This window comes from Pristiophorus japonicus, chromosome 12 (assembly GCF_044704955.1).
Source record: "Pristiophorus japonicus isolate sPriJap1 chromosome 12, sPriJap1.hap1, whole genome shotgun sequence".
Taxonomy (NCBI): Eukaryota; Metazoa; Chordata; class Chondrichthyes; family Pristiophoridae; genus Pristiophorus; species Pristiophorus japonicus.
The window spans coordinates 40567698-40591605 of record NC_091988.1 but is presented as its reverse complement, the minus strand read 5'-3'; the positions used below and the strand labels follow the sequence as shown (position 1 = coordinate 40591605).

The following is a 23908-nucleotide window of genomic DNA, read 5'->3' as shown; positions in this document are numbered from 1 at the left end:
GAACCCATTGGGAGTGCGTCAGTTTTATCTTGATGAAACAGGCCCGAGCTGCCCGTGTTGTTACTAATGCAATGTCAGGCTGATACAAAGGTTTAGGACTTGGAATCTTAGTTCAAAGCTTACTGACTGACTCCCAATCCTTCACCTCCATCCCCCCCACCCCTCCCCCACTCCACAGCTCCCCAATCTCCTTTGCTTGTGCATGTTTCCCCATTGTGGTCCTACAGACATTGCTGTATAACAAATAAACCCTTGCAGACCTTTCTTTGAATGAAGGAAAACTTTCAGAAACCAAGCATAATCTGTGCAATTACAACATATGTGAATTGTTATGATTTTGGAAAAAAATGATGTTATGGTTACTGCCATTTGATACTATTCATTGTGTATGTGTATGGAATGGGCGCTGGATCTTGTCCCATCTTTTCTACAGTAAAGATTCCTTTTGAGGAGTTCCGGAGGTTGGGCAAAGTTTTTTTTAATAAACCAGATAAAGTTCAAATGCCTCTAAGTGGCAGCGGTGATAAAAGTAGCATTCATGCAGATAAGTCACAATCACCATTGATTTTAATGGGGGCAAAGCTACATTAATGAACTTCTCACTCTTTCGGCGAGGGTAACAGTGGAGTGCTGCAAAAGTCCCAGGAAATTAAGGCACAGCATATGTAATGCCGGAAGTCACTTATGCCACAATTTGCTCTTTCTTTTACTCTGTACAATGGGACCATATGACATAGGTGGGCCATTACAATCGTGCACGTCTCCAGGAAATCCTGGGCTATTATGTTAAAGGCACTATATAAATACTAGCTGTTGTTGAATGAGTCAACATCCAAATGAGCAATAATTGATAGGTCTGTGGAGCCACAGGCTTTGCTGAGATGCTAATGCTGTTGACCCTTTACTGTTCGACATAGATTACAGAATATAGACATACAGATGGATGTGTGTTTGCTACAGGCTCTTATTAGATATTTTGGTTGAGATTAAAACCATATGCTTGAGCTGCAGAACCAAATTTAAAACTGAATGCTCTTTCTGGATTGCTATCAGTCCCTGCAGGCCCCATTTTAGATATGCATTTCACGGTTTATAGCATTGAGTTACATGAGCATAAAACTTCCAGACTTTCAAGTTTCCAAAATGCTCTCCATCACTGAACCAACACTTATACCACAGTAATTAAAAAGACAAAAATGTTATTATTGCACATTAAATAAGATGAAACCCCTCATGAATTTAGAATTCAGCAGAGGAGGACAAAGGGTTTAATTAGGAGGGGGAAATAGAATATGAGAGTAAGCTTGCAGGGAACATAAAAACTGACTGCAAAAGCTTCTATAAATATGTGAAGAGAAAACGATTAGTGAAGACAAATGTAGGTCCCTTGCAGTCAGAATCAAGTGAATTTATAATGGGGAACAAAGAAATGGCAGACCAATTGAACAAATACTTTGGTTCTGTCTTCACTAAGGAAGACACAAATAACCTTCCAGAAATACTAGGGGACTGAGGGTCTAGCGAGAAGGAAGAACTGAAGGAAATCATTATTAGTCAGGAAATTGTGTTAGGGAAATTGATGGGATTATAGACCGATAAATCCCCAGGGCCTGATAGTCTGCATTCCAGAGTACTTAAGGAAGTGGCCCTAGAAATAGTGGACGCATTGGTGATCATTTTCCAACATTCTATGGACTCTGGATCAGTTCCTATGGATTGGAGGGTAGCTAATGTAACGCCACTTTTTAAAAAAGGAGGGAGAGAGAAAACAGGGAATTATAGACCGGTTAGTCTGACATCGGTCGTGGGGAAAATGTTGGAATTAATTATTGAAGATGAAATAGCAGCGCATTTGGAAAGCAGTGACGGGATCGGTCCAAGTCAGCATGGATTTATGAAAGGGAAATCATGCTTGACAAATCTTCTCGAATTTTTTGAGGATGTAACTAGTGGAGTGGATAAGGGAGAACCAGTGGATGTGGTGTATTTGGACTTTCAAAAGGCTTTTGACAAGATCCCACACAAGAGATTAGTGTACAAAATTAAAGCACATGGTTTTGGGGGTAATGTATTGATGTGGATAGAGAACTGGTTGGCAGACAGGAAGCAAAGAGTAGGAATAAACAGATCCTTTTCAGAATGGCAGGCAGTGAATAGTGGGGTACTGCAAGGTTCAGTGCTGGGCTCCCAGCTATTTACAATATACATTAATGATTTGGGCGAAGGAATTGAATGTAATATCTCCAAGTTTGCAGATGACACTAAGCTGGGTGGCAGTGTGAGCTGTGAGGAGGATGCTTAGAGTGACTTGGACAGGTTAGGTGAGTGGGCAAAAGCATGGCAGATGTAGTATAATGTAGATAAATGTGAGGTTATCCATTTTGGTGGCAAAAACAGGAAGGCAGAATATTATCTGAATGGTGACAGATTAGGAAAAGGGGAGGAGCAACGAGACCTGGGTGTCATGGTACATCAGTCATTGAAAGTTGGCATGCAGGTACAGCAGGCGGTGAAGAAGGCAAATGGCATGTTGGCCTTCATAGCGAGAGGATTTGAGTATAGGAGCAGGGAGGTCTTACTGCACTTGTACAGGACCTTGGTGAGGGCACACCTTGAATAATGTGTACATTTCTGGTCTCCAAATCTGAGGAAGGACATTCTTGCTATGGGAGGAGTGCAGCGAAGGTTCACCAGACTGATTCCCGGGATGGCAGGACTGACATATGCAGAAAGACTGGATCGACTTGGCTTATATTCACTGAAATTTAGAAGAATGAGAGGGAATCTCATAGAAAAATTTAAATTCTGACAGGATTGAACATATTAGATGCAGGAAGAATGTTCCTGATGTTGGGGAAGTCCAGAACCAAGGGTCACAGTCTAAGGATAAGGGGTAAGCCATTTGGGACCGAGACGAGGAGAAACTGTGGAATTCTCTACCACAGAAAGTTGTTGAGGCCAGTTCGTTAGATATATTCAAAAGGGAGTTAGATGTGGCCCTTACGGCTAAAGGGATCAAGGGGTATGGAGAGAAAGCAGGAATGGGGTACTGAAGTTGCATGATCAGCCATGATCATATTGAATGGTGGTGCAGGCTCAAAGGGCCGAATGGCCTACTCCTGCACCTACTTTCTTTGTTTCTATGTTTCTATAAATAGCACTTTAACAAAATGTCTCATTGATCAAGCTTGCGCTAGGAACAAGCAATTCTGCATAATTTCTGATGTTTAAAGGAGAAATACTTTTATGTTAATCACAATTTTAAACATGCTTCATTCCAAAACAAGGAACACTGTGCTTTTGAAAACTTTTGCAAACAAAAGCCCTGTTGGCTGCTGAAGCAAGTTGTGAGACCTCTAATGCAGGATTTACTGCACTGGGAAGTCTTTAAGCATAACTTTCACTAAGTTTAATTATGAACTAAATGAGCAAATTAGTTGAGCCAGCTGAATACAGCAATGTGTTTGTTAACTGTCCTGATACCAACAGTTCAGTCATTTAATTCTCTCTTTACAAATATGGTAAAGTTTTTATAAGCTGCTTTATCACAGTGACAGCATGCTTTCCATTGTAACTAAAGAAAGAACGAAAGACTTGCATTTATATAGCATTTTTCACGACCACCAGGTGTCTCAAAGCGCTTTGCAGCCAATGAAGTAGTTTTGGAGTGTAGTCACTGTTGTAATGTGGGAACAAATAGTTAATAGGTAACAAATAGTTATCATTGTGTGATTAATAAAGAGAATAATAGCTAGTTTTGAGTGTGTGACAAAACTGCTTAATTAAATTCGGAAACATGGCAAACTGTGGAACAGATTTCAGGAGGACTTGATTAGGGAATGGGGAGATATGTGGCAAATGCAGTTTAGTGCAGTTACATGTGAAGTACTACATTTTGGTAAAATCAACATAGAATGGAGTATAACCCAAGCAATAACATTCTCAATGGAGTGAAAGAACAAGGAGATTTATGGGCTGCAGGTAAATAGATTTTAAAAAGCAGGATTGCAAGTGGATAAAGCCATATAAAGGGCAAATAGGAGTCGAGGATTTATATATAGGTCATGATGATGAATCTATACAAAATATTAGGAGTGAGGCAGGGAGGGCTGGTAAAATCAATCAACTCAACTTACTACCCTGTTCCCGCTGTAATTGCGGAGGGCGCCATTTTAACTGCTCACTTCATTTAGGATGGCCAGAAGCAGGTGGGTGCCTCATGAATGGATGCAAACCAGGGTCCTATGATGTAATTAGGATCTCATCGTGATTTTAACTGGGTGGGTCAGAAGGCCTGCCCAGCGACGTACACGCTGAGTAAAACCTCGTGGGGTTGGCATTAGGCACTAACTGACTGGAAGCACTCTTTAAAAAGGCACTGAGATCATAGAGATCATTATGACAGTATGGTTTGTGGATTTCCATGGAATTTTTGGAGTTTGCTTATTTCTGGGGTTTTTTTTGCCTTACTCATCCTGATTAAGCTCTCACTGCTTGTCCAGGGTGTCATTTTTGCTTCATTGCTTTAGATGGACGAAGAGAAGCAACAGTAGCACCTGTCTCAACAGCGAGGACAAGTATCAGTTGAGCTGTTATAAGAAAACTGGTGGGGAGGAGAGCTGCTAGAACAAGGCCTTACCCATCGCACAGAGTCTACTTTCTTGGATATGACTGAGGGGCACTGCATCAGAAGGCTGTGCTTCACCAGGCAGCCTGTTGTTGATCCATGTACACTCCTGCTGCCTGCTGGCCCAGGTGGCCATGCTTTTCCAGTGTCTTGTCAAGGCCCAAACAATACATCACCTTTCCCATGGACACCAACACTCAAAATGAGAGAACTCTTGAGATTTGCAGCAGTGGCTGGCTTCTCTCGTATCCAGGGTGATTTAGACTGCACTCCATGTAGCCATCAAGGCATCAGGAAAATGTGCCAGAAGCTTTAATCAACAGGAAGGGCTATCAATCAACTAATGTCCAGCTGGTGTGTGATCACCCACAGAGGGATCATGCAGGTTGTTACCAGTTTTCCAGGCAGCTGCCATAATGCCGTCATCCTGTGATGCTCATCCACCCTCCCATGATTCCACTCTTCCAGGATTGAATGGAATGGCTGCTTGGGGGCCTGGGCTATCACCTGCACATATGTACCGGTCCCAGTGCACCATCCCAGCAACATGTACCGATCCCAGTGCACCATCCCAGCAACACGTACCGATCCCAGTGCACCACGGTTACTCCCCTGGAGCTGCAGCTAATCAGTCCCACTGATCTGCGAGAGGGCAGACTGCAGGAAATGAACAACTTCTTGATAGCCCCTATCAACTTGGTCCACCAATGTCTCCAAAGTAGAGCCCAAAGTCCAGATGGCGACCCTTGCGCTTCCACCAAAGCTGCAGTGGCTGGTGACATAGGCTGGTGTTGTCGAGAGAGCTCGGCTACAGTGTCCCTAGAGGTGGTCACATGCTCCAAAGTATCCTCTAGAGTGCTGATGCCATGAAAGATGACCCGACACATCTATATCTTCTGCCATCATGCTGAAACTCCTTGGCAGGCCCTCTAGATATAACTGTTTATGTGAAGCAAGCAACTTTCTTTTCATAGCTGGGCCCCTGAAGTCCATACCTGTCTTCCTCAGCAGAGCTCCGGGGAGCTGTCTCCTTGACTGTCTGTGCTACGAATATTTTCTGCACAATCCATTGCTGGTTCTTGAGAAATGTGGAGCACATGAAGGCGCCTCCTCAGAAGGATTGTCCTCCTTTGAGGTGCCTTCTTCGGGAGGCTCTTGCAGCTAGGCAGCACCTAAAGGGAAGAGCAAAAAGGACAAGGATTAGCCAGGCACTGAAAGACTGCACAATAACAGATGACAGGCTTTACAATGCTGCCATCATCATCCTAGGCAGTCCCTTGAAATCGAGGTAGACTTGCTTCCAATCTAAAAGTGAGTTCTCAGGTGACTATACAGTCCAATACGGGAATTACAGTCTCTGTCACAGGTGGGACAGACTGTCGTTGAAGGAAAGGGTGGGTGTGGAGTCTGGTTTGCTGCACGCTCCTTCTGCTGCCTGCGCTTGTTTTCTGCATGCGCTCGGCGACGAGTCTCGAGGTGCTCAGCACCCTCCCAGATGCTCTTCCTCCACTTTGGGTAGTCTTTGGCCAGGGATTCCCAGGTGCTGGTGGGGATGTTGCACGTTATCAAGGAGGCTTTGAGGGTGGCCTTGAAACACTTCCTCTGCCCACCTGGGGATCGCCTGCCATGTAGGAGTTCCAAGTAGAGCGCTTGCTTTTGGAGTCTTTTGTCGGGCATGCAGACAATGTGGCCCGCCCAACGGAGCTGGTCGAAGGGACAATGCAGCTTGATGTTGTCAAACTGACTGAATGTGCATTTTTATGAGGTACATGAAGGGGTACAAGTAATAGTCAGAGACCTGGTTCAGATAAGCTGCCAGCATCAAAATGTCTAATGTGCACAGCTCTAAAGAGCCATTGTCTTGCGAGCTTACTGCTCCAGGGTGGAGAGGACAGTCAGGTTGGGTGTTCAACCACTGGTCTCACTCCTCTCCTATATCTTGTGCGCCATTTTCTCCTGCAGAAAGAGGGGGCAAGAGTTAGTGAGTAGATACTCAAAAGGAATGTACACATGTGTGGGTCTTCTGCTTGTTATCATCATCATAGGCGGTCTCTTGAACGTGGATGACTTGCTTCCACATGGGTTCACAGATGTTTCAATGAAGGACCCGATATTCTAGTCCTGAGCTCCAATTGAAGGGTGGAATATGCCTGTGCGTGAATTCTTTTTAACATGTGGTGACCGTTGCACACAGGCTTGACAGAGCTGGGCCTTTATCCAGTGGCAAGGATTAACCAGGATGATTAGAGACCTGTTCTGCTGCACGGACCTAGTGCCCACATATATCGCAGTGTGGGCTGGCCCGTGTTGCCCCTGGGCCCTCGGCTCTTCTGGGCCCCGCACCCTCATTCGCTGCACCTCCGCCACGATCTCTCACCATTTGTCCGCCACGATCTCTCACTGCTCCTCCGCCACAAACATTCGCCGCTCCTCCGCCACGTTCTCTCACTGCTCCTCCGCCACAAACATTCGTCGCATCTCCATTATGATCTCTCGCCGCTCCTCCACCACAAACATTATGTTATGCAGATGCTGAGAGGGAGAAGAAGTAAGAAGTAAGCAGGATGGGAAAGCAAGTGGCTGTAGTGTGAAACGAGAAAGGGGTCATCAGAGGATTTCTTTATTCTGCAAAAGCTATCCATGTGAGAATAGAATGCTGCTAATGCTGGGAAAGGGACAAGGAAGAAGTGAAGGTGTGTTTAAACTGAGAATGAGAGGTGCTTTAGTGTGCCACTGTGATGGGCGGTAAAGGATGTGATGCAGAGGAAGGGATTGTGCTGAGGGGAAGGTGTTATTGAGGGAGATGGAGAAATGAAGAGTTGCCCTTACATTTGCTGTTCTTGTCAGTTTAGTGAAACGTTTCCTGCAATTAATCCAGGTCTTGTGGGGAGTGAAGTTCCTGGAGTTGATGATCTCAGCCATCTCTCTCCAGGCCTGGTGTATGTCATCTTTGCAATCTTCTTGCCACTCATCTGAAAGAGTACATCTCTGCTCACCCTTACCTCTTCCACTACGATTTTCAGGGGGGCTTCAGAACAGCTGGGACTTTGCTTCTGACTCATTGTTGTAGAAAATCTTCCTGCAGCAATTTCACAGAACAATCTGCCGGATGGGAACGTAACCTTGCTTTAAGCGATGCATTTCCACTTTAAATAGGCCACTGGAGGTTCGCTGGAAATTACAGCCAGAAAATGGGCGGGCTTTCCGTTGCTGATGTGATCGGTTGGGAAGCCCTCCGGTCAGATGTTAATGAGTCCCAGCAGTTAAAATACCCCTTATTCAGGGTTGTTTTTAAGTTGTACGTTGTTTTTAGGCTGTTAGATTTTTTAGAGATGTATCAGTTGTTCTTTGTAGGCATGCTATGTATAACTCTCATTTTGTAACTTGGTAAGATTTCTGTATTAAAACATAGCATAAGTAAAAGTTCTTTTGAGTTCACATTTAAACATTTCTTAGCTAGTCTTTAACTGTTCTCATGGATTTTAGCATCACCTTAACTCTTTGGTGTGTTACTGCCTTAAAACATGCCTCAGCCCAAACATTATCCAGTATATAATTCATTTGAGAGGTTAATTTGGTTATAGTTAAGTAAGTCCCATAAACTTCAATAGTGAAGCCTGAGATGTGTCACAATCCTCTTAACCTCAGTACATGTACGTACCAATTTTCTCTTTTCTTGTTTCCAAAACATTATGAAGTTTAACTGCAGTAATTTATATTTTCCATGCTCTGCCGCCAATTGTCTCTACCAGCAGTTGTGAGTGTTGTCGCCATGCTAATTATGCGGTTTTGTGCAGGAAGAGTATTCTTTTAAATAATTTTGTACCACAAAATTTTACTTGAAACCAAAATATGTGTCTCTTCTCACTTGATCAGTAGAATATTTTAATGAAAAATAAAGCACTTTAGAACTGCTCTGATAGCTAAATGTAGCAACATCATGAAGAGCATTCAAAAAGAATTGCCTCAAAATTGGGCAATCTTTTCAGTGCAAATATGGTGAAATAGGATTTAGGGTGGGCTCAGAAATACCAGAGCTTTGCTCCGTTGATGATATGTGGCAAAATTTGGTGGCAGTGTGGCAAATGGAAGAAGGGACCACCCCCAAACAGGCAAATGCATATAAATAATGGGATGATTTCATCCGCCGGAAATGCTGTCATTTCTGCCAGTACTGTGCCAGATATTACTTGCATCTGTATAAGGTGAATTTCTCTGGGCTGGTGAGTCCGAGAGAAAGGGTGAAAGATAGCATGGGTAAAGATGCATGGGGTAAGGCAGAGGCAGGAGTGCGTTGCCCATTTTCAACCTCCTCATCTTCCTCCCCATCAGCAGTGTCTTGCTGTGACTCATCTAGAGAGGGACAAAAAGAGATTTAGCATTTTAGGCAAGTTACTGGATATCTCACCAGCTGTATCTGAAGGCAAGCTGTCAGACTGCATGCCTGGGTGTCAAGATCCCAAAGCCTTGAATCTGGCTGGTAGCTGATGGTCTTGATAAACCTGTACATATTCTTTCACATCTCCATCTATGATAGATTTGGCTGAATGCCTCTCCAGGATTGTGGAGTGCCTTCTCTTCTAGTGGTGTGAGTGGCCTTATACCATCCACCATGTGCAACTGGAGATTCCCAGTTATTACAGTGGACCATTTCCTGTGAGTGAGTATAAAGCAGAGGGAGTCATGAATTTAACAGTGAAAGTAGGGCAGTATCTCTTGTTATGACAACTTCACCCATCAGCTTCTACCTGGGGCTGTGACCTATACAATAGCCAATTGCCAGGCCTGCTCATGCATGTCCCTCCAGGATTATGATAAAGATCAATATATCACAATAAATGTAATTAATGAAGGGCTGATGCACCTTTCAATAGAATGCAAGGTAGGGTCATCGAGAAGAGATACTTTACCTTGGCTCCTCTGGTAACTCTCTGGTTAAAATTCTTCATGCACTACAGAGGAGTCCCAGGCTTTAGCAGTGGGGAACAAGCCATCACTACTAACTCCCCTCCGATTGTTTAAACTCTCTAGTTTACAGATCTCCTGTCCCCAAACAGCTGCTTCCTCCTGAATTGAGTTTCAGCCAAAAGAACATCGAGATCCAACTCTCCAAAATTGAAAACACTTCTTTTTGGTCTCTCTGCCCTTGCTGCTGTTCAGTTGTGTTCCTTCCTCCAGTTCTTCCATTTGCTGTTTGAGCAGCTGCAGCCCCACTTGTCCTCCCTCTTCCAGTGTGGCTGCAGTTAGGGGGCTTGTTACGTTGCATTCCCACATGACAACTTGGTTCTCATCCCAACTTGGTTCTCCCTTCCTGCTACAACTATAGCGTTGCAGGCTGAAGTTATACAGCTGGCATGCCTCCAATATGATAATGATCCAACTTTTTAATCTCCAGTGGGATAAGTGTAGGAGCAAAATGGTAACTGGAAGTCCCAAGGTGCTGCAATGCCACTAATATTTCTAGATTAATGTGTTCATAATGTCACTGCATGTAGCTAATGTATTGATGATGTCATCACCTATAGCGACCACAGCAACTCTTTGACCTTTGCTTTACAGCCTTGTACTTGAATGCGACTGGATGCTTTCAAGCAATAGCCATGGATATTTGGCAAATTTCTCAATCAGTAGTGCACCGATCCATGAAGCAGATGAAAGATATCTTGTTGCCGGGCAAACGCCTTCAATTCCCCAATGGAAAATAGTCAGCAGAACAAGAGTGTATTACATGTTTTCATACAGCAGCTTTCCCCAAAGTGCACAGCATTATTGATAGCACACATTTGGCTATATCCCAATCCCATTTGTCTTTGTGAACAGAACTAGCTTCCATCATATTAATATGTAGCTAGAATTACAAAATGTGCAACACTATACAAATGAATGTCTGCTCATCTTGTAGTAGTTTTCATTTTACCTCAATTTGTGGTGCTGTCATTACCTGAAGGTGCAGGAAGCCAGGACATATGGTTCCTTAGAAGCTAATACTACCTTGTTTATCCCTGGCTCATGACTTCCTTGAGAAAGCCACAAACAAGAATTCAACAATGATTTAATTACCCAGACAGATTGGAGTGATGCCATACATCCAGTTTTGACCCTCAAGTAGCACCATAGATTGGTGCAAAATGGGCATGGAATGACTGCTGCCAGCATTGTGGACATTCATGCACAGAATTCTATGCATATGGTCACAGACCACCTGCATGTTAATGGGAGGGAATCCCTTCCTATTCTTGAAGGTTATGGGTTGCTGTATAGGACCAGCAAGGTCTCAAAATCATAGCAGTCTGTTGCATCTTGCACAACTTGCCTGTTATACAAAGATGCATATCCATAGATCAGGTGGAAGAGGAGACCCAGTCACAACTATTGGCAAAGGACAGTGAGACCGAGCTGGAAAACATGTCTGAAGAACCCAATATGCATATAGAAAGAGTCTAAAGGCAGAATCTAATCAGTGCAACCTTCACTTAAGTGCCTGTCGTATTCATATGTGTACAATGAAGCGGACCAATATACTATCCTCACTATTGCTTGCTGATGCCAATCTATTCCTCTGCTGCTATCTTAAATAAACTGAACCTTATTTTATTCACCATATTACCGTGAGGTGTATACTTGTTCAGTTTGTTTTACCCCAGTGCTTCCCCTTTGTGAAACTATATAGTGTCTGTCTATTAATACCTACCTTGGTGCTAAATCTAATTGATTGTCCAGAACTGCAACTGGGGGAGGAACACCAACACTGTAAGCCCTCAGTTCACATGAGGAGGAAACTCTGCAAATAATAAATAGACAGACAGGAGAGGCTGTGAGTGGCAACAAGGTTGGAGGTGAGGTAGCAAGAGAAGGTTGGTAAAGGCAGGTCGAGGCTCATCAAATATGGCTTTCTCAAAGTATGGTAATGTCCTTTCACTCACCCGCTATTTCTTTTTCACAACTAAACAAGCTCTTCTGTGCTTAACATCATAGGGGATGCCTTGGAGGAAGAAACCAACTACAATGACAACGTGGGTACTTCCAGATTCACAACTGCTGCCACTTCGGGAGCTACAACTCCTGCTACAACCTCGCCAACTACATCGAGGCATCTCACCTACAGCAGCACCAGCTCGGAGAAACCCATTCACGAGGAAGTAGACAGTAAGTTAAAAGGCGTTTGACGTGCTAAAGCGTGACACAATAGTGAGCTTGAGGAGTGTAAGAGAGGGAGAATACTATTCCTCCATGGAAGATGGAGAAATGTCTGCCCTCGACAAGGGACCCAGATTTCGGGGGCCCAATGTTGAAAATAGAACAGAATCATAGAATTGAATCATAGAATTATACAGCACAGAAGAAGGCCATTCGGACCATTGTGTCTGTGTTGGTCTTTTTCAAGAGCTATTCAATTAGTTCCACTCCACTGCTCTTTCCCCATTGACCTGCAATTTTTCCCTTCAAGTATTTATCCAATTCCCTTTTGAAAGTTATTATTGAATCTGCTTCCACCACCCTTTCAGGCAGTGCATTCCAAATCATAACTACTTTTGCGTACAAAAGTTTTTTCACGTGTCGCCTCTGGTTCTTTTGTCAATCACTTTAAATCTGTTTCCTCTGGTTACTGACCCTTCTGCCACTGGAAACACTTTCTCCTGATTTACTCTATCAAGACCCTTCAAGATTTTGAACATCTCTATCAAATCTACCTTTAACCTTCTCTACTTTAAGGAGAACAACCCCAGTTTCTCTAGTCTCTGCACGTACTGAAGTCTTTCATACCTGAAACCATTCGAGCAATTCTTTTCTGCACCCTCTCTAAGGCCTTGACATTCTTCCTAAAGTGTGGTGCCCAGAATTGGCCACAATACTCCAGCTGGGGTTTAACCAGAGTTTTGTAAAGGTTTATTATAAATTCCTTACTTTTGTACTCTATGCCTTTGTTTATAAAACTAAGGATCCTGTATGCCTTTTTAACAGCCTTCTCAACTTGTCCTGCCTTGGAACAATTGAGGATAAGGAAAGAAGCATAAATTAAGTACAGAGACAGCAGGGGAATGCATGATGAGAATACGCAGAGATTAGGAGAAAAGTCAAAAAAACAATTAGGAAGGCAAAGAGGAACTATGAAATTCAATTATCAAGGAACATAAAACAAAATAATAAAATATTTTACTGGCACATCAATAATAAAGGAAGTTTGGGATGGGAATAGGGTCATTAAGGAATAGACAGGATAATATCACAGGTAACGATGGCGAGATGACAGAAATATTAAATAATTATTCCGCTTCAGGATTTACCAAGGAGATAGAACAGGTGGACATGATATTGGATGATGAGATTTGTAATAAGATAAGTGCATTTCAAATTAAAAGGGGGATATATTAAATAAACTAATCAAACTTAAAGAGGATAAAACCCCTGGTCCGGATGGATTGCATCCAAATATTTTAAAAGAATCTAGGGAAGTGATAGCAGAGGCATTACTACACATAGTTAATAATTTGTTAGCAAAAGGTGTAGTGCCAGAGGACTGGCGGATAGCTAACGTAATACCCAGATTTAAGAAGGGGAATACAATATGTCCAGGGAATTATAGACCAGTCAGCTTAACATCGGTGGTAGGAAAAATAATGGAATCCCTACTAAAGGAGAAAATAGAAGAACATCTAGAAACCAAAAATATAATGATGAATAGTCAGCATGGATTTCAAAAGGGAAAGTCTTGCTTGACCAACCTCATTGATTTTTTTGAAGAGGTAACAGAGAGAGTAGACAATGGTAATGTAATACATGTAATTTATCTAGATTTTCAAAAGGCCTTTGATAAGGTACCCCATAATAGACTGATGAACAAGGTCAAAGAATGTGGAGTCAGGGGACAAGTAGCAGAATGGATTGCTAGCTGGCTTCAAGGCAAAAAGCAGAGAGTAGGAATAAGGGTAGTGATTCACAATGGTAGAAGGTGGGTAGTGGTGTTCCACAAGGATCAGTGCTGGGACCACTGTTGTTCACAATTTACATTAACGATTTAGACTTTGGAATCAAAAACATAATTTCTAAATTTGCAGATGATACCAGATTGGGGGGTCATAGTCAATACTGAGGAGGACTCCCAACAAATTAATAAACTTGCAGAATGGGCATATAATTGGCAAATGAAGTTCAACACAAATAAATGGGAGTTAAGTGCATTTTGGTAGGAAGACTAGGGAGGTCACTTATTACTGGGAGGGTGCGAGTCTAGGTGGGGTAGAGGAACAAAGGGATCTCGGAGTATAAATACACAAATCACTAAAAGTTGCGACACAGGTTAACAAGTCCATAAAAAAGCAAATCAAGCACTAGGGTTTATTTCTAGAGGTAGAATTGCAAAGTAGGGAAGTTATGCTAAACCTGTATCGAACCTTGGTTAGACCACACTTAGAGTACAGCGTATAGTTCTGGTCGCCATACTATAAATAGGATATAGAGGCACTGGAGAGGGTGCAGAGAAGATTTACAAGAATTATATCAGAAATGCGAGATTATATATATCAGGAAAGGATGAACAAGCTGAATCGCTTTTCTTTTGAAAAAAGAAGGCTGAAGGGTGACCTAATAGAGGTCTTTAAAATTATGAAAGATTTTGATAAAGTGGATACAGAGAGAATGTTTCCACTTGTGGGGAAGAGCATAACTAGAGGCCATCAATATAAGATAATCACCAAGAAATCCAATAGGGAATTCAGAAGAAACTTCTTTACCCAAAGAGTGGTGAGAATATGGAACTCGCTAACTGAAGCGAATAATATAGATGCATTTAAGGGGAGGATAGAATAAGCATATGAGGAGAAAGGAATAGAGGGTTACGCTGATAGACCTAGATGAGGAAGGATGGGAGGAGGCTCGAGTGGAGCATAAACGCTGGCATGGACTGGTTGGGCTGAATGACCTGTTTCTGTACCATATATCCTATGTATGTGATCAGGCACACCAACATCAGCATCCTCATTCAGGTTAACATCCCCAGCATTGAAGCACTGATCACACTCGATCAGCTCCGCTGGGCAGGCCACATAGTCCACATGCCAGACACGAGACTCCCAAAGCAAGTGCTCTACTTGGAGCTCCTTCATGGCAAACGAGCCAAAGGTGGGCAGCGGAAACCTTACAAGGACACCCTCAAAGCCTCCCTGACAAAGTGCAATATCCCCACTGACACCTGGGCGTCCCTGGCCCAAGACCGTCCTAAGTGGAGGAAGTGCATCTGAGAGGGCGCTGAGCACCTTGAGTCTCAACGTTGAGAGCGTGCAGAAATCAAACGCAAGCAGCGGAAAGAGCGTGCGGCAAACCAATCCCACCCACCCCTTCCCTCAACCACTATCTGTCCCACCTGTGACAGAGTCTGTGGCTCTCGTATTGGACTATTCAGCCACCAAAGAACTCTCTTCAGGAATGGAAGCAAGTCTTCCTCGATTCCAAGGGACTGCCTATGATGATGAATCCTATGTAATCTTCAAAGACTGGTGTACATACACCACCAGTTCTCTATGTTCCTGCACCCTCTTTAAAATTGCCTCTCTTCAATCTTCCTACCAAAATGAATCACTTCACACTTCTCTGGGTTAAGTTTCATCTGCCATGCGTCTGCCCATTTCACCGGTCTATGTCCCTCGGAAGACTGTTACTGTCCTCCTCAGAGTTGACTACATTTCCAAGTTTTGTTTCATCTGAAAACTTTGAAATTATGCCCTGTATACCCAAGTCCAGGTCATTAATAGATCTTAAAAAGAACAGTGTCCCAACCTCGAAACCTGGGGGACACCACTGCACATTTCCCTTCAGTCTGAAAAACAACCATTCACCACTACCCTCTGCTTCCTGTCCCTTGTCCAACTTCATACTCACACAGCCACTGTTCTTTTAATCCCATGTGCTTCAATTTTGCTAACAAGAAAAATAATTATGATTAGGGAGCATTGATTATATGTGCAGACAGTGGAGTAGGTTTCCATGCATATGGTTGAAATGATGGAGCAGTGGGAGGAGTCCATTACACATATCGGCAACATCGTCGGAAACTTGGCATGGCGTGCAGGACGCCCTGGAGAAAGTGACAGTGCAAGAGATTTCTGCAGCAACGATGTGCTAGGAGGAGATAGTAAGGGCAGTGGTGGCTTCAGGAGCGGCAGCTACCACTGCTTCAATAAGTGCCTTGAGGGTCAGCCTGAATGATACACTTGCACAGGGTGTCCAAGAAGTGGTTGGAACTACTTAGTTTGTTCGGACACTGACCAGTAGCACCTCAGAGTCTGTGCCCTGCACCAGTGAGCTGCAAGGGTGGTCACAGATGCTCCAGAGTGTGGCATTGAACTTGTTTCCTTAAGCCCCCTTCTAATGTCTTCTCATGAATAAGTTCAAATCTGGGTCAGCACAATAGAAAGGCTACCAGAGATTAGTCCCTCTGTGACCATTGCTTCTCTGAGATGAAAGTCCCCTCAGACCTCTACAGCTCTGGGAGAACCATCCCAGCGATCTACCACTCAACCGCACTTGGGGAGCTCTCGTAGCCAGTAAGATAGCTCGCACAGTGGGTAAACACGGTGTTTAGAACTAGTTGTATATAGGTTGAATGGATGTTTTGGCACCTTGTTCAGCTTGACCACATAGAATTTTGAATCAATTTCTGTACAACTCTTGGGAGTTGGGTGCTGGCAGGGGAAATATTGACTTCTCTGCCTTATGAAGCCAGTAAAGAGAAGTTTCTCATTTCGGGAGAACAATTCTGGTGCAAGGTTTTGCTGACGGACTTGAGGCAAATGACCGGTAAATCAAAGAGTACTCCAACCCTATATTTCAGTGCTAGCATTAAAATCTGCCCTGCAGCAAAGTGGACATCTGTCTGTATATGTGAAAGAGCTAAAGGTTGACTAAGTAAAGCTGCACCAGGTTGAGAGAAGACTCTTTGTGGAATATATATGGCCATATATGTAGAGTATATGTAGAGTATTATTTGGGTATTATTACTTTGGCTCTCTTTCTGAGCCTTGAAAAACATTTTTTATTTTGGAAAACTACATTCACACTTGGTGATCTTCAGGTTGGCATTTTGAACACTGTCTTAATAGGACCAATGTAGTCCTTTCTTGCTGTACCTAGTGAAGCAATATGGGGCAATCCTGCTCCTTTCTTACCATAATACATTCTGCTGTAACTTTAAGACCTGCTTTCCTGGCCTTCAGTGCAGCTTTTTTTTAAATGCAAGCAGTAAAAGTGAATGTGTGCTGCAGTGCTTTATGAGTAAATTGGGAATTAACCTCTGCTGTTTAGCTGTCCCCAAATACAATTGTGTAGATCACAGCTGGATTAAACAACTTGTCACCATTTATATTTTTTAAGTGACTTGTTAGCTGTTAAATGTTAAAAAATTGCAGGTGTATCATGATTGGCTACTTTTTTTTCTGTGACTGCTAACAAAATTGCTCTCTCAGAAATCAAACATTCCAAAAATGTGCAGTCCTGCAATTTTTCGTAGCAATTCACTTTTTATAACAAAAAAGGCAACTCGCCCATTTAAAAATAAAAGTAACACATGGGTTCCATGTACCCAGATTGACTCTTCTATCTAATTCCTAATAAACCTGGACCCACAGCACAACTTAGCATTGACTGGCATAACATTGGCAATTTCATGCATGTTATTAGAGTGGCTGATTTGAGAAGTGACAACATGCTCTGATGTTGGAACAGAGTAGAGGGAGCTGTGCCTTGTATCAAACAATCCTGAACCAGACGAAGCAGCAATTGACGTGGACATTGAGGCGTTGAAATACAGGAGCTCTTCTTCGCTGCCAGTAGTGCATAGGGCGGGACTTCTGCCTGCCAGTTTGTCCTACCTCTGACCCATTCCCAAATCCTAAGGATGTTTCCTTTGCAGTGTGTGGGTGCTGCCCCATCTCCCATTTTGCCTGGACTTCTACCGGATGGGTAGGAATTTTCCTCTAACCCCCTTGCCGTTTTATCAGGACACAATTTCCCATATGCCACCTCATAATATAACCTAATTTTCAAATCAATTGCTCTGCAATCAACTCCTACTAGGTAACTGGCATTCTGGGCTCCATTTCCAACAACAGTACTTGTATTCGTGGCAAGGAAAGTAGAACTGACAAGGTTTCTTGTGGGTGTTGTCATTCCACTCGTCCTGCTTCTTCTGATGTCAGCATGAATCATCATCCCCCATTTCAGGAGGAACTTGTTCTCCTAAAGAAAAGATGTGGAGATCTGACAGAAAGGGGTTCCACTCCAACTTCCAGCCCTATTACCCTGTCAGTGTCTTCCCAGGCCCAGGAATTTCAGCATTTAAATGTGTGAAAATGGGATACTATTGCATCTCTCACCATGAACTTTCTTCACTTCGATGAGCACACAATCAACCTTTAATAACAACTGCTTTCAGATTCTATGTGGAATTTTATAATGCTGTACAACAACAAAGACCAATTCATTTGAGAGCCTGTGGTTTGCAGATATGCAAATTTCAAAGAATGCAATGTTGAACAAAATGAAAATCCATTGGCCAAAGTCAAATTCGTTGTAACTGACTGCAAAACACTTATTTGGATGGCTTAGTACACAGAAATGTGTATTGTTAATGTATTCCAAATCATTTATTCAGGGTAACAAATTCTGGGGCCTAATTTCTACATGGCGTTGATTAATGTCACCTAATTTTCAAATAAATAAATTAATGGCATCTAATTTTTCAGTTCTGTCACCTAATTAGTGATTAACAAGCATGTGACAACACTCTGTAAAATCTTACTACCGTATATACTCATTTATAAGGTAATGCATGTATAAGATAATCTTTGGGTACTTGCAGCCCAAACCTTCCCCCAAAACGTCTATGAACAATGTCTAAGACAAGAGTCAACATGACAACAGTACTGTAGACTCTACACTGCCAGCTCCTAGTCTGCCATTTTGCTTCTCTCTAGCAGCGGTCTCCTGCTCGCTTCTTTCTAATAAATAACTAAGTTTAAAATACCACCTGTGCTTCCTGCTCTCCAATTGTCTTATTGTATGTTAGTGCTAGTCCACATTAAAATCACATGTCCTACCTTTTACAAGGTTCATTGAAAATAATAGAAAATTTGGCAGTAAAGCATGTTGAACTGTTTGATGCATTGTTGCCATTATGCACCAACATTACTGGGGAGTGTGTTTCCCAGCCATAGTACTGATCCTTATTCACATATAAGCTGAGCTTCATACTTGTATCCAGGAGCGGATTAACCATGGGGCGGATGGGGCTGCAGCCCCAGGCCTACCAAAGAATATAGGCGCACCAAATAAATGTAGGAAAAAAAATATAAGGCCTCCCAAATAGGTTGACTAGAATAAAAAATAAGAGAGAAAAAAACGAGGAAAATATTTTTTATTGGCCATACCTATTTTTGCAGAGAAAGAGGGCTAAAAATTCGACAGGTTTGCGCCCGAATACTGCCATTTTACCGCCATGGTGGGGTGGAAAAAGTGATTTTTTTTGGGGGCGGTAAATGCGCGCACAAAGTTTAGCACCCGGGTGGAAGATTTGGCAGTGGTTTTACGCCAGCAGTAAAAAATACTGCCCGCCTGTTCTTTTCACCGTTTTCATGATATCAATCAGTGTGCAACGCTCCGCTATCGCCGATACCGCCATTTTAATGCCCGCCCAAAAACACGCCGGGAAAACTCAAGTCTTACCTGCTCAGACCCACGACGCACCCGGCGCTAACGACGCCATCTTGAAAAACGGAGCAGAAGTTCAGTGCATAAAAGGATTTGGAAGGAATGCTGCGTTTTACACTTTAAGGTTTTTATGAGTTTATAGTTCATTTTTAAGGCTATTTGAGGACATTTGAGGACATTTAAAAGAATAGGGGCTATAATATCTCTGCCATTATTGCTGGCTGCTTTTTCTTTGCAGCATCGAGCTGGAAGAAGGCTTATTCAAGAGCATTTTGAGCATACTCAAAGAGCTCATAGACATATAGAAATATAGAAGCATAGAAAATAGGAGCATTAGAAGGCCATTCGGCCCTTCGCGTCTGCACCGCCATTCTATATGATCATGGCTGATCCTCTATCTCAACACCATATTCCCGCTTTTTCCCCATACTCCTTGATGCCTTTTGTTACTAGAAATCTATCCATCTCCCTCTTAAATATATTCAGTGACTCGGCTTCCACAGCCTTCTGTGGTAGAGAATTCCACAGGTTCACCACCCTCTGAGTGAAAAAATTTCTCCTCATCTCGGTCCTAAATTTCCTACCCCGTATCCTGAGACTGTGACTCCTTATTCTAGACTTCCCAGCCAAGGGAAACATCCTCCCTGCATCCAGTCTATCCAACCCAGTCAGAACTTTTTACGTTTCAATGAGATCCCTTCTCATTCTTCTAAACTCTAGTGAATACAGACCTAGTCGACCCAATCTCTCCTTATACAACAGTCCTGCCATCCCAGGAATCAGTCTGCCCACGAGTTTACAAGGAACAGCATTCATACCTGCAGCTGCCTGAGGCACAGTGCGTTTGAAGGATGCGCTTCCGAAAAGAGATGGTCACAGAGATATGCCAGCTGATAAAGGCAGATCTACAGCGTACCAGCAGCACCAGGACTGTACTGCCCGTCAAGGTGAAGGTGACTGCAGCACTTGTCTTCTATACCTCCGGCTCCTTTCAGGCATCAGCAGAGGACATATGCTGCATCTCGCAGTTCGCTACACACAGCTGCACACGCCAGGTGACTACTGCATTGTATGCATGCAGGATGGACTTTATAAAGTTCCCAATGACCAAGGAGGCACAGAATGAGAGGGGCTGTGGGTTTTGCACGAATTGCTGGCTTTCCCAAGATTCAGGCTGCCATTGACTGTACGCATATCGCCCTGTGAGCACTTTTAGAGGAGCCAGAGGTTTACCGAAACCGAAAGGGATTCCATTCACTGAACATACAGATCGTTTGTGACCATACTTAGCGCATCATGGCAGTAAATGCCCAGTTTCCAGGGAGCATCCATGATGCTTTCATCTTGCGTGAGAGCAGTGTCTCAGACCTGTTTGAATGTCAGCCACAAGGCCAGAGCTGGATGCTGGAGGACAAAGGTTACAGCCTCGCCACCTGGCTCATGATCCCCCTCCGGAACCCTCAGACACAAGCCGAGCATCGCTATAATGACAGCCATATAGCCACATGCAACATCGTCGAAAAGACAATTGGAGTGCTCAAGCAGCACTTCCGATGCCTGGACCACTCTGGAGGCTGTCTACAATACTCCCCTTAGCAGGTCTCTGAGTTCATGGTGGTGTGCTGCATACTACACAACTTAGCCATCATGAGGGGACAGGATTTGCCACTGGGGATTGCAAGACCATCTCAGGAGAGAGGGGAGGGGGAGGAGGAGGAGGACCACGAGGAGGAGGAGAATGAGGAGGAGGAGGAGGAGCCTGCCGATGAACCCATGCCACCACCCCCACCATCACCACAGGGGAGGCCTCGTGGAGCTTTCACCGCTGCAAAAGTCTTAGGTCAGCAACTCATAATTCAACGCTTTGCTTGAACAGTGAATGGCACGTTTCACCTTTGCCTGCCCACTCTATCCCACCATGTTGACTATTCCCCCTCTTATTCTGCAAATGAGACAACACACAGGAATAGTTAAGGTGAACAAAAGAATTTATAAAACATTTGTAAATTTAAGAAACATTTTTACATTCTTGAAACTTTGTAAACTTTAATTTTGAAACTTAAATAAATTTTGAACTTGAACACAACTTGTAAGACTTTAAAAACTTTTATAACATAACCAAAACAGTAAAACTACAGCAAAACTGCAACAAAACAACAACAACCCCTGCACCGAATGGCTTTTAACTGCGGCCACCTTTCCCCGTGCCCCCCCGATCTTAACCCCCCCTCGCTTCTTGCCCCTACCCCTATCCGCTTTGGGGCCAAGACGTGCAGAACGCTGCTGTTGTTGGGGCAGAGATAATGGAGACACCATTGGACCCCCTGGAGAAGCTCGGGGTGTGGAAAGCCCGACTTACACAAGAACACAAGAACTAGGAGCAGAGTAGGCCATATGGCCCCTCAAGCCTGCTCCGCCATTTAATACAATCATGGTTGATCCGATCATGGACTCAGGTCCACTTCCCTGCCCGCTCCTCATAACCTCTTAGGACTAGAATCTCCACTTTTTTTGCATGCTTAACACCCACTTAACGCCCATTTTACCACTGAAATTACGTATAACGCCCATATATCGTCCATTTTGGCACAAAATGGAAACTGACGGGCATTTTTTGGAAACTTATCGCTGAGCGTTACTTTCCCCATGTGCTTAACGGCGGGAAAAAATATTACCGCATGCCCACTTTTTTGGGGCGGAATCATCAGAATGGGCGAATTCAGTGTCCATAATATCGGCCAGCATTTCTTCCCGCATGGATTTAATGCCAAAATTCAATATTAACGCCTGCCCACTTTTTTTTGTCATAAAGAGCACATTTGGTGAAACTTAACGCCCAGGAGATTGCCCACCGTCACTTTCCCCACCTCGCACACATATCGGCCACAATATCGCTCGCCCAAAAAACCGCCCACAAAAAGTGGAACTGTTCTGAATGAACACCAGTGGTGTGGCTGGCATTTTTTAAATCCCACTCTTATGTGAGGAGCTGAAACCTGAACAATTTGCCTGAAAGAGCGTTGATGTGAGTGACAACGCTGACACACTGCTGTGTGTGTGCAGCTCAGACGTCAATGGTGCCCATCAACTTGGTGCCAGTTAAAGTTTACGTTGATGTTAAGTTGTAGTTAACCTTTTCATGTTAAGGAAGCAACAGTGTGTAACTGTGCAGCTATCTGAGACAATGCGCAACAAAGTTATGTTCAATAACAAAAATTTTATACCAACATTGGTCTGAAATCATAAGTATCACAGGCAATAACTCCCAACCACTGCCCACACCCCACTTTTTCCACCATTGACATCAATCACATGTTCTGTTATGTTTAGAATAACTCCACAAGACTGAGTACTGTAAGCTTAAACTGATGTGACCTTAGTCTCTTTAATAAAACTCCAGAGTGCCAAAGCAGCATGGCAGACAACCTTTTATACTCACTTGCATGAGGTGTGCAGGTGACCCTTGGGCCTCCAACAGATGCATCCTGTGGTGGCAAGTCTTACACAGTTATAATGTTTACATACATAACATCACTCCCCCCCGCCAAAGTCTTTGATACAAGTTATTTACAAGTTGAGGAGGTCCGGGGCCCTTCGCTCCCTGGTGGAATGCCTGAGTTCGAACCCTGGCATCGGTGAGTTGGTTGGGCTATTGCTGCACTGTAGCACGGCTGGTCTGACCGAACTGTTGGGCATTCTGGGTTCATCTTCTTGATTGACGATGAGGTCAATTGCTGGTTGGGTGTGTGTTGGTGGATCGATGATGGTGATGGCTTCTTCAAGTTGTTCCTGGTTGTCAGTGAATCGCAGTTTGGTCTGATCCAAATGCTTTCTGCACGTTTGTCCATTCAATAGTTTGACTATAAACACTCTATTCCCCTCCTTGGCCAAGACAGTGCCAGCGACCCATTTGGGACCATGACCATAATTAAGGACAAACACAGGGTCGTTAACATCAATGTCACGCGATACAGCCGCGCGATCGTGGTACATGTTTCGTCGGTGACGCCGGACTTCCACATGATCATTAAGATCCGGGTGGACGAGGGAGAGCCTGGTTTTGCGTGCTCTCTTCATTAACAATTCCACCGGGGGAACCCCAGTAAGCGAGTGGGGTCGTGTCCGGTAGCTGAGCAGAACCTGAGATAAACGGGTCTGCAGGGAGCCGTCCGTCACGCGTTTCAAGCTCTGCTTGATAGTTTGGACTGCCCGTTCTGCTTAACAGTTGAATGTGGGCTTAAGCGGGGCAGACCTGACATGCTTAATGCGATTGCGGATCATAAACTCGTTGAATTCCGAGCTGGTGAAACACGGTGTACTGTCATTGACAAGGATATCAGGCAAGCCATGGGTGGTGAACATGGCCCGGAGGCTTTCAATGGTGGCACTGGATGTACAGGATGACATGATTACATATTCAATCCATTTAGAGTAAGCATCCACTACTACTAAGAACAGCTTTCCTAGAAGGGAACCAGTGAAATCTACGTGGATCCTGGACCATGGTTTGGAGGGCCATGACCACAGACTCAGTGGTGCCTCCCTTGGTGCATTGCTCAACTATGAGCCGGTATTACATTG

The 23908-nt window shown here is 43.7% G+C and overlaps 1 protein-coding gene across 2 annotated transcripts in view; it reads left to right on the top strand.

The window, feature by feature from the left end:
• The window catches only part of fbln2 (fibulin 2), a 250263-nt gene that overhangs the window by 49689 nt on the left and 176666 nt on the right, over positions 1-23908 (top strand). For both annotated transcript variants that reach the window (XM_070895340.1, XM_070895341.1), the window contains one exon: positions 11603-11773. In XM_070895340.1, coding sequence (XP_070751441.1) covers positions 11603-11773 — 171 coding nt within the window. The remainder of the gene's footprint in view (positions 1-11602; positions 11774-23908) is intronic.